Source organism: Onychomys torridus, chromosome 6 (assembly GCF_903995425.1).
Source record: "Onychomys torridus chromosome 6, mOncTor1.1, whole genome shotgun sequence".
NCBI lineage: Eukaryota > Metazoa > Chordata > Mammalia > Rodentia > Cricetidae > Onychomys > Onychomys torridus.
In genome coordinates, this window is record NC_050448.1 from 69,536,810 (window position 1) to 69,553,301 (window position 16,492).

The 16,492-nt window shown below is 48.3% G+C and overlaps 2 protein-coding genes across 3 annotated transcripts in view; both read right to left on the reverse strand.

Annotated features, from left to right (window-relative positions):
- Nucleotides 1–12,711, reverse strand: part of Tuft1 (tuftelin 1) — a 40,958-nt gene extending 28,247 nt beyond the window's left edge. For both annotated transcript variants that reach the window (XM_036190629.1, XM_036190628.1), the window contains exon 1: nt 12,593–12,711. In XM_036190629.1, coding sequence (XP_036046522.1) covers nt 12,593–12,652 — 60 coding nt within the window. In that variant the 5' untranslated portion in view covers nt 12,653–12,711. The remainder of the gene's footprint in view (nt 1–12,592) is intronic.
- A 1,639-nt stretch (nt 12,712–14,350) lies between these two features.
- Nucleotides 14,351–16,492, reverse strand: part of Cgn (cingulin) — a 19,244-nt gene continuing 17,102 nt past the window's right edge. Inside the window, exons 11-12 of the mRNA XM_036191353.1 lie at nt 16,025–16,188; nt 14,351–15,784 (exon numbers count right to left, since the gene is read on the reverse strand). Of these exons, the coding sequence (XP_036047246.1) occupies nt 15,643–15,784; nt 16,025–16,188 (306 nt within the window). The 3' untranslated portion in view covers nt 14,351–15,642. The remainder of the gene's footprint in view (nt 15,785–16,024; nt 16,189–16,492) is intronic.

A 16,492-nucleotide genomic window follows, 5' to 3' on the forward strand; every position in this document is an offset into this window, starting at 1 on the left:
AAGACCATGTTAGGTCATATATACATACATACATATATACATATATAATTTATATAACTTTTTATAACCTTTTATTCACGCCTCTTCTCTCAAAAATCTTGAACACAGGACAGTTTATTCAGCAGTGACAGGCACCGAGTAAGCTGCTCTGAAGATACATTGAATGAATTCAGGTAATCCAGCCAGGGATCTTTGTGATTCCCTTTCTTTTGAGAAACACACACCTCCTCCCCACCCTACCCACAACAGAATTTCTCTGTGTAGCCCTGCCTGTCTTAAACTCACTCTATAGACCAGACTGGCCTCTAACTCAGAGAGTCACCTGCCTCTGCCTCCTGAGTGCTGGGTTCAAAGGTGTGCACCACCATCACCTGGCCAGACTCTTTAGAGGAAACAGAACACTAGCCAAAGCCAACAGAGAATGGCTGAGGAATATTATGAGAAAGATGAGCAACAGCCAAGAAAGGCAATTCTAAGAAGAAATACAAATGGCCCATAGACACATGAAGGATGCTCAGCTGGGATAGGCACACCTGCAATCCAGAGAAGCAGAGAGGTCAGGGCCAGCCGGGCTACACAGTGAGTCTCTAAGCACTGGCTGCTCTTGCAGAGGATCTGGTTCAGTTCCCAGCACCCACATGGTGGCTCACCAATGTCTCTAACTCCACTTCTAGGGTATCAAATGTCTTCTTCTGGCCTCCGCAAGTACTGCAAGCATGTGGTACACAGTCTACATATACAGGCAAAACACCCATATACATAAAATAAAATTTTTAGAAAATGTTAAACCACAGAAAGGCCACAAAGCGGTTCACATCTGTGATTCTGTGGTGGTCTGAATAAGTATGACCCCATAGTCTCATGTGTTTGAATGCTTGGCCCATAGATAATGGCACTATTAGGAGGTATGGCCTTGTTGGAGTAGGTGTGGTCTTGGAGGAAGTGTGTTTCTGTAGGGGTGGGCCTTGAAGTCTCATATGCTCAAGCTACACTCTATGTGGTTCTCCTTCTGCTGCCTGTAGATCAAGATATAGAACTCTCAGCGACCTCTCCAGCATCATGTCTGCCTGCAGGCCACCATGACAACTATGGACTAAAACCTCCAAACTGTAAGCCAGCCTCAGCTACATGTTTTCCTTTGTGAGAGTTGCAATGGTCATGATGTGTCTTCACAGCAAGAAAACCCCAACTAAGACAGATCCCAACTCTTCAGAGATTAACAAGAATCTGAAGCCAGCCTGGACTACACAGTGAGTTCATGGGAATTTGGGCTCTTAAATTTAAAAAAAAAAAAAAAAAAATTAGAGACACTAATTCACAAAACAAGGCTTTTCATTTACTTAAGTACACGAACAGACAATAATGGCCAACTCCTACACACAGCAATTACTATGTGTGGGACCCTATTGGGCTGTATTCCAAGGACTTTGCATGTGCTAACTCATTTAATCCTAACAATATCTTCCAGTGGGCACCAATGTTCCAATTTTAAAAACAGGTTCGGAAGTTAAGAGTCTCATGCAACTAATCAGAGACAGAGCCAGGATTCAAGCCTAAGACCTGTGGCTCCAGTCTGGGCTTCTAACCAAGGTGGCACATGGCATTTGTTCTAAGTAAACACACAGAAAAAGCACTGAACACACACACACACACACACACACACACACACACACACACACTGGCATGCACACGGGAGGAGGGGGGTCAGAAGTTCAAGGTCATCCCAGCTACACACAAGTTTGAGGCTAGCCTGGACTATGAGACTCTGGGAAGGAAGAACAGGAAAGTGGAGCTGGGAAAGAAGGCACGTGGGGGAGGGGTGGGAAGGGCCTTCTGTTGCGTCTGTTTCCGTGGTTTGGGTTTACCAGGTACTCGTGTCCATCTGTGTAGGTTCGTGTAGGTGAGCATGCCCATGGTTGTGCATACACAGGGCCGCCAAAGGTATCATTCCCCAGCAGCCATCTATATTGTGCTTTCTAGACGGAGTCTCTCCTTGCCCTGGAGCTCACAGACTACTAGGCTAGGCTGCTGACCAGGGAAGTGTCAGGGACTCTCCTGTCTCCACCTCCCAGCACTGGGATTTCAAGGACTGCGCCACCATGCCTGGTTTTTATAGACATGTGTTCTGACTGAGCCGCCTCCCCAGCCCTTCAGGGATACTTTAAACTTTCCTATGGAAATGCTGTCTAACACTACTATAGTGAAAAGGATAGTGAAGAGAAGAGGAAGGTACTGGACGTCAGAAGTAGGGCATGTGAATCCCATCTGGCATCCACTCACTCATCCTGCAAGCGCTCGCTCTCTGGACCCTGTTTACAGTCTGGAGAAAACGCAGGTGATCACACCCACCCTGCTCCGTTTGGGGCACAGTAGGAGGTGTGTAAGGACAGCGTGTAAGGACAGCACTCAGTGACCCATAATATCACAAGTATGGAAGCAGCACTGTACCCCAGCAGCTCAAGGGAGGAGGGCATCTAATAGACTGTCTAAACAGCCCTGGAGAACAGTCCGAGCTCTCTCAGGATGCTACAAAGCCACAGGCCTCACCCCACAACTCCAAAACCTAGGGCTCCTCTCTGCTTGGTGAGAACAGCTGTCCTCTGGAACCACAGTCTCCTCAGGGCTGTGCTCTGGCAGAAAAGACCTTTAGAAACAGTGTCAGGCAGGGCAGGCCCTCCTGGGGCCTCGGCGAGGCTACAGGGGAAGTGGAGTCTTCTCTAGGGGAAAAAGAGCAGTACTAATCACAAGGTGAGCAGGCCTCTAACCTCATAAACACTCTCTGGAGAAGCCCAGCTACCTCCAATTACAACAGCCTCTGCGCCTTGTTCAAACAAACCAGGGGCATGACTCACTCCTCGAAGCAGGGAGGGGGTAAACACATAGCTACGGGCTTAGCAGATCAAGAGGCTTAGAAAGAAGCGATAGGAGATAAACAGGGGGCCCCAGGGGTTCTCACACCGCAGGCTGAGGAGTGGGAAAAGATCCATGGGAACAGCCGGTTTCCCCAGAACCCGCTCTCCAGGCTTCTACGGAGCCACTAACACTGGGAGTGGGGAGGAGGTCCAGGGTAAAAAACGCACCCAACTCCTGCAAGCACAGGTCTCACAAGCTGCTGCTGTAGCGACCGTCTTAGCCACTACCAGCCCTGTCTGTGGCTTGTCCAGCTTATGCCCACCTGAACACTGCGAATGCCACCTTCTCATAAAACTGGCTCCCGAGAGGCCAACATGAGGGAAGCCCCACGAAGTCACTGAAGACCGACAGGATGGGATGGGATGGCTGAGTGCCCGCTCTCTCTTAGGGAAGGCTCCCAGGCCACTGGGTGTGTAGGCTTGCTGTGCCTGGCCCTCCAGGAGACAGCGACTCCCTCCCTTTCCTCCTCCTCCTCCTCCTCCTCCTCCTCCTCCTCCTCCTCCTCCTCCTCACAGGTAAACTAACAAAACAGGAGAGGAGTTTACCTTCCATCTGGCAGTCTACCCATAGCATGGGCTGGACAAGCTCCACAGCGGGACTCAGTCTGACTGGGGAAATAAAACCAGAAGAGGAGTCTTGGAGGAACACCCTAGATGGAGCACCCATTTCTTATAATCTGGAGCCCTACACTGGTGCCTGGCAGTGAGTGTGTACACCGAGGCAGGGGGGCTCCCAAACCCCAGCTCTGACAGAGAGCTACCTGCTGCTGACCTAGTCTCCCTCCAGGACACTTGCCTCAAGCCCAGCTGGACTCACTATCATGAAAAGCCAGAGTTTGTTCAACATATTAAATGCCATATTGTGTAGTTCTTTGAAGTGTTTGAAGACCATCTATCTATCTACATACATCTGTGTCTAACCTTAAAAACATACCTAACAGCCGGGCAGTGGTGGCACATGCCTTTAATCCCAGCACTCGGGAGGCAGAGGCACGGGTTGAAGCTTCTCTGGTCTTGGACACCTTGCCTTGTGATCTGGTTTTCCTGCTCTCATAGTCTTCTTTCATTTATCATCTCCACCCTACTCTACCCACCCCACATTCTCTTCTCTTCATGCCTCTGCTGCCCAGGCTTAAATCTGGGCCAACAGTCTTGCTGGCACACATCCATTCCCCCAACTACGCCTGCCCACCCCTAAGAAACAGGCGTTTCACAAGACTGCACCATGACCCAAAGAAGCACATGCCTTAATTACCAACAGGCGGGGAAGCTCGTCCCACCCGATCTGAGCACAGGTCCTAGAACCGAAACCATCCGGTGCACACCTCCCTCCACCCCTGAGAAACATGGACAATGTTAGTGCCACATGCCTAATGATTAGGTAACCTTCCTCTCTCACATCGTCCCCTCCCAAGCCAGGCAAGAAAGCCAAGCTCTCCCCGAATTCCCGACAGTCTTGGAGACCTCACTGAAAAGCTAAAGCTGGCAATAAAAGGGGTAAGGGGGGATGGTGTGAGGAGAAACTCACACTGGATGAGTCTGGGGCCGGGGCAGGGACTGGAAGAAATAGTCCCCAAACCTGAAAGATTCCTCCACCCAGGAGTTTCTTCCCCACCCAAGTGTCACGGAGACAGGACTTTCATCATTTCAGAATTCATCCCACTGGAGGAAACACCAATGACCACAGAACACTCTTCTTTTGCATGTACCTTAGGCTGGCTTCACATTCACTAGGTAGCCAAAGATGAACTTCTAATCTGCCTGCTTCTACCTCCCCAGTGCTGGACCATCGTGCCAGGTTTATGTGGTACTGGGAATTGAACCCAGGGACTTACTTCAAGCATGCTTCTTGAGTACTCTCACAACAAAGCTATGTCCCCTAGTCTCTCAATCCTCCTTGAAAATAGGATTCCATTCCTAGGTATTTCACTACCAAGTACAAGGGAAGCATAGTCCACATAAACTTATAAAACTTCCTGGCAGCAATATTTACAGCAGTCAAAGAGGACAACTCAAAGGTCCACCATTTACTTCACGATGAACACATCTACGATACTAAAGTTAAATATGGAGTGCCAGGCAGTTCTAAAAATGAATGAAGAACTGCCGTGTTAGATGTGTATGAGCCTTTAAAGCAGCATGCAACTTGGAAGACAGTCAGGAGGACCACAGACTGCATGGCTTCATTAGCAGGGAGTGTAAAAATGAATAGGTAAATTCGCATGTAAAGTAGACTAGTGGCTGTCTGAGGCTGGAGACTTGGGGGAATGAGGAGTGACTGCTGGGAGATGAAGATTTCTTTATGAAGTGAGCAAAAGGCTCTAGAATTGGTTCAGTGATGACCACGTAACTCTGAATACAGTAAAAAAAAAAAAAAACCCACAGAATTATATACCTTAAACTGGTGAATCGTGTGGCATAATAGTTTTAATAAAGCTTATAAAAATGGTTAAAATTCATGGGAAGCTTATGGTAAATCACATCCCAATTTTTAAAATATTTTTTTGTTTATTTCATACACAAGTATGTTACCTACATGTATAATTGGGTACTACATGAGTACCCAGAGAGGCCAGAAGAGGGTGTTCAGATCCCCTAGAACTAGAGTTACAGATAGTCATGAGCTGCCATGGGGGTACTGAGAATTGAACCCAGGTCCTCTGGAGGAGCAGCCAGTGCTTTTAACTGCTGAGTCATCCCTTTAACTCCTTACAGCCCAATTTTTTGTTTGTTTGTTTGTATTTTGGTTTTTTGGGGTGTTTGTTTATTTTGTTTTTTTGAGACATGGTTTCTCTGTAGCTTTGGAGCCTGTCTTGGACTAGCTCTGTAGACCAGACTGGCCTCGAACTCACAGAGATCTACCTGCCTCTGCCTCCTGAGTGCTGGGATTACAGGCGTGTACCACCACTGCCCGGCCTGTTTTGTTTTTTGAGACAGGGTTTCTCTGTGTAGTTTTGGTGCCGGTCCTGGATCTCACTCTGTAGCCCAGGCTGGCCTTGAACTCACAAAGATCCTCCTGCCTCTGCCTGGGATTAAAGGTGTGAGCCACCACCCGGCTAAGCCCAATTTTTAAGTAAAGAAAAAGTAGGCCTCAGGCATTAAACTATTTCAGCTTCTGAAGTCTTACAGGAAGCATCTAATCCATAGTAAAAACAAAGGTTCATACTACAACAGATAAAACAAATTCCAAATCTACCCAGTTTTGCCAAGACAAAAAAAAAAAAAAAAAAAAAGCCAAGTATGGTAGAATATGCATTTAACCCCAGCACTTGGGAGGTAGAGGCAGAAGATCTCCATGAGTTCAAGGCTAACCTGGTCTACAAAGCAAATTCTAAGATAGCTAGGGCTACAGAGAAAGATATCCTATCTCAAAACAAGAAAAATAATTACAAGAAGGAAGGAGGAAGGGAGAAAGGGAGAAAAAAAGGACTGGGGGAAGAAAGTACAATGTATAAGAATGGGTAACACAGAGATAAAAAAGAACAGCCCAAAGAGCCCAGAGAACACCAGCTCCCTTGGCCAGGAGAAATGGAAAGACGTGGAAAGGGGCCCTGTAATCCTCTATATCACTGTGAAAGCCCAGCCCTGGTGACTAGCACAAGTCACTCAGCTCTCCATCCTGGGTTTATCCACAGCCCCGATACTCTTGCCACTCACTTCATGCTGGCAGAGACACCTGGACTATCAAGGAAAGGGGAAAGGAACAAGTAAGAATAAGCAAATGTGGTGGAGCAACGCCTTTAATCCCAGCACTGGGGAAGCAGAGGCAGGCGGTTCTCTGTGAGTTTGAGGCCAGCCTGGTCTACAGAGTGAGTTCCAGGACAGCCAGGACTACACAGAGAAACCCTGTCTTGAAAAACAAAAACAGGGCTGGAGAGATGGCTCAGAGGTTAAGAGCACTGACTGCTCTTCCAGAGGTCCTGAGTTCAATTCCCAGCAACCACATGGTGGCTCCCAACCATCTGTAATGATATCTGGCGCCCTCTTCTGGCGTGCAGGCGTACACGCAGGCAGAACACTGCGTACATAATAAATAAAAACCTTAAGAAATAACAAAAAAGATAAAAGGAAGAAGCAGCAAATGCAAATATGAAAAGGAGCAAAACTTGACCAAAGTCAGGCCAGCCATAGTGGCACATGCACTGTAGAGCCTGAGGCAGGAGGGCCACAGCAAATCTGAGGCCAGCCTGGGCTACCTTAGTTCTAGGCCAGCCTGGGTACAGTATGAGACCCTGCCTCAAAAAGGGGGTGAGCGGGAGGAAATGGAGATGGTTCAGTGGGTAAAGTGCCTGCTATACAAGCATAATGATAACCAGAGTGCAGCTCCCCAGAGACTGAGAAAGAAATCCTGATGTCAACATCTGGCCTCTATATACATGCACTCACACACATGGAATCCTATTTCCTCCACCCCTAGGCTTGGGTGCCCAGATGCAGTTAAAACAATCCAGTCCATACTAGGAGCAAACAGAAAATATTAGCTAACATCTGAATGCTTATCATGTGCCAAGCGCTGTGTTTAATGTTTCATACATATTATCTTAATCCTCATAATGATCTTATGAGAAGGCATGACTGCTGTCTCCTCTTACATAAGAGAAAACTGAGAATGAAGACATTAATTACCAAAGTACTCTGGCAAAGCATTTAGTCAGACTCACAAACTTATGCTGCCTTTTTTAAAAAACTTCTTAACTATTAATTATTTATTTACTTTGAGACAAGTTCTCACGTATCCCAGGCTGGCCTTGAACTCCCTAGGTATCAAGGATGACCTTGTACGTCTGATCTTCCTGACTAATCTTCTGGGAGCTGGGATTATATGCATGTGCTGCTACACCCAGTTTGTACAGTGCTGGTGATCCAATCCAGGGGCTTGTGCAAGCAATCTAGCAGCCCCAGAGTCATGCTCTTAACCACAATGCTATTAACAGAAATCACAGGTTAACTAAAAATTGTGATTACACTGCAATCACAAGAAACAAGTGTCTGAAAAATTAGAATATTAACCTCCTTATAATTCCTACAAGTCACCAGATATTTAAAACGGATTAAAAACAAAAACAACAACAACAAAAAACTAGGAGGCACAGCTCTGTGGTGGAGCACTTGCTTAGCATTCATGAGGCCCCATGTTCTCTTCTCTGTACCTCCAGTGTTTTCCTGGTGGGGAATGGGGCTGAGTTGGGCTAGGGGTGTAGCTCAACTAGAAGAAAGCTTGCCTGGCATGCCCAAAGTCGTGGTTTTGACCCCCAGCATCACATAAATCAGGCGTGTTGTCAAATAATTGTAACCTTGGCATTCAGGAGGTGAAGGCAGGAAGGGAGATCCAGAGTTTAAGGATATCATCACTGGGTTTGAGGACAGCCTGAAGACAAGAAACTCTGAGGAAAAGAAGAGGGAGGAAGAGGAGGAAAATGACTTAGCACAAAGGTCTGATGCCAAACCTGACGTGTGGGTAGGAGAGAACGGACTTCCCTGACATGTCTCCTGACCTCCACACATGTACCATGGCATATTCCCACTCCTGCCCCCAAACAAATAAATAAATGTATTTTTATTTGAAAAAAAATTACTAGAAGCATTTTATTTAGAAACAGAGAGGTTCACATCAGACAAAACAAATAAATAAGGACTGAAGATGGCCACTTTCATGTAGCAGAACTCAAAGCAGAGAACAACTATATTCTTTCAAAAACCATTGGATATTAGTTTTGTTTTTTAAGTCATGCACAAGAGCAGGATGTGGTGGCACATGCTAAAATCCCAGCACTTGGGAGGTGGAGACAGGAGGACCAGGAGTTTAATGTTAGCTTAGGGTACATGAGACCTTGCCTCAAAATGCCAAAAAACAAAAATAAATTATGTGCAGGTATTTTATTTACTTATTTATTTTATATGTATGCATGTTTTTCCTACATGTATGTATGTACACTGCACACGCCTGGTGCTTGTGAAGGTTAGAAAAAGGCACCTGATCTCCTGGAACTGAAGTTGTGGACGGTTGTTAGCTACTATATGGGTGTTCATTGAAAAGGTCAGAGGGGAACTGGAGAGATGCTCAGCTGTGAAAGGCTAGGCTCACGATTAAAATGACAAAAAGTCACAGGGAGGGGGGGAACAGAGGAGGGAAAGTGGAGACCACCCATGCCAGAGTCTTTCACACACAGCCTCCATGCTCCTCCCTGGTGACAACGCTTGGGGTGTGCTCTGGAGCACCCCATCCTTTAGTGGGCAATCTTGTAAACCTGCCAGTCAAGGATCCCTGCTCTACCTTAGTTAAAGAGAATGCCAGAGGACAATGGTACCTCTCCCCAGGCTCTCAGAAGAATGTCAAAGGACCTAAGACAGCTGGAACCACCCGGAAGTAGAAAGCATCCATGTTCTTGTCCAGGGCTCCCCTCGTTTGGGTTTTTCAAGCTTCCCTTTAATTTAATTTTCCTTTCCTTCTAATAAGCTCCTCTTAAGGTAGCTAGGTCACTTGGTGCTGTTTACTATAAACAAAGGAAAGTAATAGAAATGTTGAATGAGTTTGAGATTCATTTGTACTTTCTATGCCAATATAATTTACCAAAGTCACTTTCAAACATTTTTTATATTAAAATACATTTGAACCAGACACTATGGTCTGTACCTTTGATCCCTTCAAACTCACATATAGCTGGCACAATGTTTTTGTCTAGAAGACTATCCTTGGCAACACTCCAGGGATGTTAGCTCTTTTTTTTTTAAATGCTGTTTCTCCTCCACTATGTTTTTTCATTTTGAGACCAGGTCTTGCAAGCTATGTAGTCGAGGCTGGCCTGGCATTCACTATACAGCAGGCTGGCCTCAAATTCCCAGAGCTCCGCCTGCTCTGGCCTACCAAATCCTAGGAATAAAGGCATTCGCCATCATGCCCATCCTTCCCACTATGTTTTTGTTTATTTGTTTGCTTAGTGACAGGAATAGCGCAATGCCATTTGCTTCGCCCGTGACCTTGGGCTATTCCAAAGAGGCGGTGCTTCCCACAGTTGTGCATGACCTCATAAGGAGGGGAGAAGGGTCACATGTTCCTTCTCCCTGCTCCTGCCTGCGAGGTGGATTTGTGCCCCACATTGGGCACCACTGATTACGATCAAGCTACGTGGGTCTATTAAATGAGTAACAGAATTAATTAAGATATAGATTGAGGAAATACACTCACGATTACCGAAGGGAGTAGACAGCAGAAGTCATCCTCTGATCTGACTGCATCTCACAGGCAGGAGCAGGAGAAGGGGCATGTGACCCTTCTCCAACTCCTTATAAGAGGTCACCACAACAGGCAGGAAGCACCTGCCTCCTTTGGGCCATATAGCCCAAGGTCATGGGTGGAGCAAATACCATTACAGAATAGAGACGTCTTATTAAGGAAGAGAAAGGCACTCCCAAAAAACAAAGGTAGGGTACAGTGAGGGGAACTGAAGGAAACTCTACCCCACTATGTTGCTTTCAGACCCACAGGTGGCTATGATCTGCATTTTGAAAGACTTGCCTTTACAGGTGTCCAACAACGAAAGCACTAGTGTATTAGCTGTTCTTCCACATCAGCGTCAAGCACTACAAGACACGTGGTCCCAGGATTCTGACTCCAACCGTCTACACTCTCAAATTCTGGGGGAGGCATGAAGCCCCAGGTTCAATCCTCAGTACTTTCCTGGTGGGGGGGTCTGGGTTTTGTTGGAGACATAGTTCAATTTTCTGAATGCTTGCCTGGCATGCCCAAAGTCCTGGGTTCGACTTCCAGCACCACATAAATCTGTTGATTCATTTATTTACTCACACCTTCTGCATCCTCACTGAGCAACGTTCAATGGTATGAGTACATGACGGGTTCCCAGGGACTGTTCAGAGCCATAAATTCTATCTGCAGATTGGCTCAGCAGAGAGGAATCCAGGACAAAGCCTGTCTCCTGACTGATTGATTGTTTACCATCTGTCCTTCCTCCTCAAGAACCCAGGAATGTCTCCAAGAGCAAACCTAGGCAAAGGTTATTTCATTCTCGGCTTTAGAGCAAGGTGAGCCTCAAGTCTAGCCTGTCTCCTCTCTGATAGAAAGCTTTCTATTTAGCTCTAAACATACTTATACCTGAGAGCAAATTCCTTGCAATTTCCCGTCTCCGCTTTCTGTCCCACTGAACAAGCAACAAGAGTATCAAGGGACAGCAGCAGGTCCTTCTCTGTGCTGCTGGTGCCGTGGTTTTTAGACATCTTTCTCCTATATGACACGGTCTTTTTTTCTACATCAAGCAAAAAGAAGGCCACGACCCCTCATTCACTCCGTTCCACATTCTTTCTCTGACTCAACCATTTCAAAACAGCAAGAGCAAGGAGAACTTGAAGCTGGTTGGCTATTGGTTTGGTTTTCTTTTTTCCATTTGGTCAGCATCTCTCACCTGGGGGGCAGTGTCGAGACTTGTAATGTGGCAGAAACATTCACACTTCTAGTCAAAAAATGTCAAGAGGACAGTGAACAGGCTTCAGTGATCAGCTGTACTCTAAACTTCAAATGAGTACAACTATTCTTTGAAGAAGAGCCATAATCCAGCTGTGGCTGGGTTAGCTTTGCCTCAGGGACTTGCTGAGACAGGCAGAAAAGCAAAGGAATCAGATGTGGGGCGGGGAGGTCACAAACCCCCAACACCTCGGCTCTCAATTCACTCCCCCACAATAGCTTGGAAATAAATTAATTAGCACAGATCTACGGTGTATTTGGATCCCCCAGCAACGCCTAGAAACATTCAGCATCAAATTACTGGCCTTTCAGTCTGGAGAGAGAAAAATCATGCGGTCAGCTGAGGGTGCTGGAGTGGGGAGGGCATGGGGGAACAGGGAAAACTGGCTTGCACTGGAGAACACTCTCTCTCCCTAACCCTCTCCAGGTTGGTTCCCGTCTCCGTCCAGGTTCCAAGACATCCACCCCCCCACCCCTTCATCCCCTCCCGGGGCTTGGCAACTGGACACGGAAGCAAAACCCAGGAAGCTACTGGTTGGCCGAAAGAGGGAGGGGATCAGAAAAGCAAGACGGAAAAAAAAGGAGACATCCGAAAGAGGTGACCGTCGAGTGGAAAGCTCTATCCATCCTCTTAGCGAAAGGTAGAATCTCTGACCAGTTCCGGAGTTGTCTAAAACCTACCGCCCCTCCCACGCTCTCGCCTCTCGGTTCCCAGCCCTAGGATTCCACCCTCTGCCCCCTTTTCTAGTTAAAGGATCACCCGAAGCACCATAAAAAAAAGTCTTTGAAGGACTTCTGAGGCCATCAGGACACGCGGAAAAGCCTAACCTGCCTGGACCGGCACATGTCCGAAACGGCGCAGGGATCCGGTCCCGTGAGGGTCTCCCACGACCCAATCGAGCTGCCCACGAGGACGCCTGAGTGACGCGCCCTGTCCCCGGGCCGGGGCTGCAGTGTCCTCGCCAAGGGCAGGTTACTACTCCCCAGCCCGGGAGCCGCCAGGTTTGGTCCCGAGCCTCCCACGCCACGGTCCGCCGCAAGGCAAAGGAAGAAGTCGCACGGGGCGACTAGGGGGCTGACCTAGTCATCCCCGACCAAGCCGGGCGTCAGGGGATGTGGGCTAGCTCAACGTGAGGCACGGGAGCGGCCGAACTGGAAAGCCACGGGGCCGAGGCGGGAAGGCGGGGTGAGCGCCACGACCTACCGCGGTCTGGCCCTCCGGGTGCACGTCCACCAAGGTACACCAGTTCGGCGTCCCGTTCATCTTTCCGCGGAGATCGCACGGGCGCCCTCAACTCCGAGGTGCGGCGGCTACTGGGCGGGCGCGCGCCGAACCGCCCCCTGGTATTGGCGCGTCGGGGGCGGGGCTGAAGACGGGCCACGCCCAACGCGGTATTTGTCAATGGGTTGAGCGGAAGCGAGAGGTGGGCGGTGCCCAAGAGGCTTCAGGACCCGCCTACCAGCGCTGTCGCAGATTTACGTAAAGGTAGGGGCTTGGGAGTGAAGGTTGGGTGGCCCCTGAAGAGTTTTATTTAGGATACGACGTGGTAGTTAGTGTCTGTGGTGGTATCTCAGCATTCCTCATTAGTCTTGTCTTTCAGTTCTCCGGGATCGGTGCAGGGAAAGAATCTGTCTGGTCCTCTGTAAAGTCAGTTGGGGCCGGCACATGCTTCTATGGTCTCTCCTCTCCCTAAACGTAAACCAACCTGTAGGGTTTTTAGAATTGAGTCAATCTTTCCTCTGTGGTAAAAAGGCAGGAACCAAGGGCCAGCTCACTAAGACTAGTCTAAGCCAGTCTGGCAGGTGCTTTTCCCTGGCAAGCCGCCCAGACCAAGTCAAAGCTAGCTAAGCTCTGGGTGGGGCTTGTTTTGCAGAAGCTGCCCTTATATGGCGGGGAGAGGCGGGACAACATCGCCTTAAAAGGAATTTGCGCCAACCAATTGCATTTGCTTCTTAAGGCTAGGATCTTAGGGGCAGAACTCTGGTAAGTGGCTATCCCACTGACTGAGCCACGGGACAAGCAGTGTTGTAAGGGCTGACCTGACCAGCCTGAGTAGGCGGTACTACTACAGCGAGCGATTCGTTTTTTGGTGAAGGGCTGACTCCTTCAAGCCAAGGGGAGTGGAACTGGACTCTGAGTCACTTGCCAGTTTAGAAAGAGATGCAAAGCTCATACCTGGAAGATAAAAGCTGGGGATATCAATAACCCAGGAGAGAAGAAAAACCTAGTTCTAGTCTCTTCTATCCCTCAAGACGGCACTTGTGGTGGTCCCCCATCGGCTGCCATTTGAACACTCGGTTCCCAGTTGGAAGCAGTTTGGGAGTTTGAGGAGGTGTAGTCTTGCTGGAGGATTGTATCAATGGGGCACGCTTGGGCAGTTCAAAGATTCCCTCCATTCCCAGCTTGCTCTCTGCTTTCCTGCTTGTGGTGTGAGATGTCAGCTATTAACTTTCTGCCTGCCTGCCACGGTGCCTCCCCACCATGATGGTGATAGACTCTTATCCTTCTGGAACTGTAAATCCAAATAAACACTTCTTTCCTTGGTTGCCTTGGTCATGGTGTTTTATCACAGCGACAGAAACATAACTAATGCAGCGCTCCTTGCTATTCCCAGAGGTTGTTAGGAAAGAAGGTTCTACTCTAAGTAGTCCATATGTTTCCTAGATCCTGACCAATTAGGATATCTCTAAAAATGAGCTAAAGCCTCATTTTAATAATAAGGGCTGCTTTGCAGGGAAAGGTGCCTGCTGCCAAGCCTGACAACTTGAGTTCAATCCCCAGGACCTGCACTGTGGAAAACAAGGACTCTGAAATTTGTTCTCTGACCTCCACAAGTGTAGCATTCATATGCGCACACACACACAAAATGTTTAAAAAACAAAACAAAACAACTTTAGAGTCAGCCCTCAAATTAGCCAGGAAAATAAAGACAGAAAATTCAATATAGATATGCCATTTTAATATTTAATTTAAAATAAACCAAAGCTGGATTGGATTTGGAAAAAATAACTGATTTGTAGAATTTTTTTTTTAATTCATGAAATTACAAGTGATTGATGAGAACAGAACTTACTTTGGAAATAAGAGGTGAACCATCCCTATTACCTTCACCCACCAGAGCTTGGCACGCCCCAAAACTCAAAGGAGGAATAAATTCTCCATTGCCCCTTCCCATCTCTACTGAGAGTCAGCTTCTAAACCCAGGCAAAGCTCTGAATCAGGGCCCACTTCCTGAGAAAAGCAAGGATCTGTTGGTTCCCATTGAGGCTGGGCATATCGAGAAGCCACAAGGAGGCTACAGGGACTAGATGTTTGCTTTTTAAAGCCTGAATAAACAGTCCTCATGGTTCCCAGGTACAACCACCTCATGGCAGCATCCAGTCAGAGAGGGCGAGAAGGAAGACGGAAACCCTGAGCAGAACCAGTCCATCACCTTACCAGGCCTGTTGAAGCCCTTCTCCAGGAGCTGGTTGGCAGAGCAGCCTGGAGCTCTCCTGCCCAGTCACTGGGGAAGGAGGACAGGCTGAGGGCCCCCATGAGGAAAGGCTGGTCTTCGGAGAGGTATGAATGTGCAGGTTTATGAAAGGCAAGAACAGCATCCTCATCTCACACTGCTAAGGCACAGAGAGTAAAGCAGCAGACAGGGATGGTCAAGATGGAAAGGCAGGTCCCCTGGACCCCAGTGACTTGGAGACAACAAAAATATCGCAACTCAAGAGATGCTAGGGACTACTCATGGGCCCATGACTGTGCAAAAAGAAGAATCTGAAAAGTGGGTAGAGCCACGCCTGCATGTCCATACCCATTATGTTCCCTCCCTTGCTCCAGAGAGGGAGAAAAAAAGGGATCCAGGGAGTAGAACCTTGGGTATTTCCCTGAGCCATATGGTTAAATATTAAAGAAATAAAGCTTTATATACATGGCAATATCCACCCCTTCCTGTCCTTTGCAGTCCTGCTCAGGTATATGTTGACCATTAGTCCCACTGTAAGGGAGATGATGGAGAGGTCAGCACCTACAGGGAGGGCTCAGCAGGCCTACCCACTCTTCCAGTGACAAGGACACGCCCACCCCCACCAGCTCACTGCTAATGGGTTTATCACTGTCGTTCTGACCCCTCCCAGTCTGAAGTGTGGATCCGGTCACCCATAGGAAAAGAAGACTCTCAGGCAGGCAGGACAGAGCAAAGCAGAGCAGGGCTGGCTAAGATAGGCTCCAAGCCTGTCTGCGGTCCTTAGCAGAGCATGCGCAAACTAACAGGAGCTGGTCTGCAGGTTGCTCTCCGTAAGCAGTGATGCAATGGATGAGGGGTCGTAGACACTGTCAGATTCCTCATCGGAGCTCAACCCCTCTTGTTTGAGGGTTGCCTCCACAGCTGAGCGGGAAGCCTTTCGCCTGAGTCAGAGAGAAAGGGACAGATGGAGACCATCACCCCTCCACGCTAAGGAAGACTAGTCAGGGGTCTAGGGAGGTGAAGCCAAGGGTTGAAGCTAAGATACTAAGAAGGAACCATACTACACTGTAGGCGGGGCTAAGGGGCCACATGATTCCCCTTACCCAGCTTGGGGGCGCCCCTTCGCTTTGCCCCCCCACCATGAGCATGGTGCAGAGTGAGGGACAGAAAGGCAGCCATACCAAGCATCCTTTTCCAAGGATTTGATGCGGGCCTGGAGCTGTTCATTGACCTCATGCTGTTCCTCCAGCTCCCGCTGTGCCTTCTTCCTCAGGCTGTCCAGCCGCTCGATTTCCTCCTCTGCTTCATCCACCTGCCGCTTCAAAGCCTTCACCCTCAGGCTTAGCTAAGCAGGACAGGGTGTCCCCACATCAGAAAAGCATTTGCTCCCAAGGGCTGGGACCTCCCCTGCAATGACTCTCTCTCTCTCTCTCTCTCTCTCTCTCTCTCTCTCTCTCTCTCACACACACTCTCTCTCTCTCTCACACACACACACACACACACACACACACACACACACACACACAACTAAAATGTTGTGACCTTGTATAAATCCTCCAGCCTCAGGGAACTGTTGACAGGAGGTTAGGGAGCTGAGGAGATAGCTCAGCCAATAAAGTGCTTGCCATGCAATCTCCCTAGGACACACA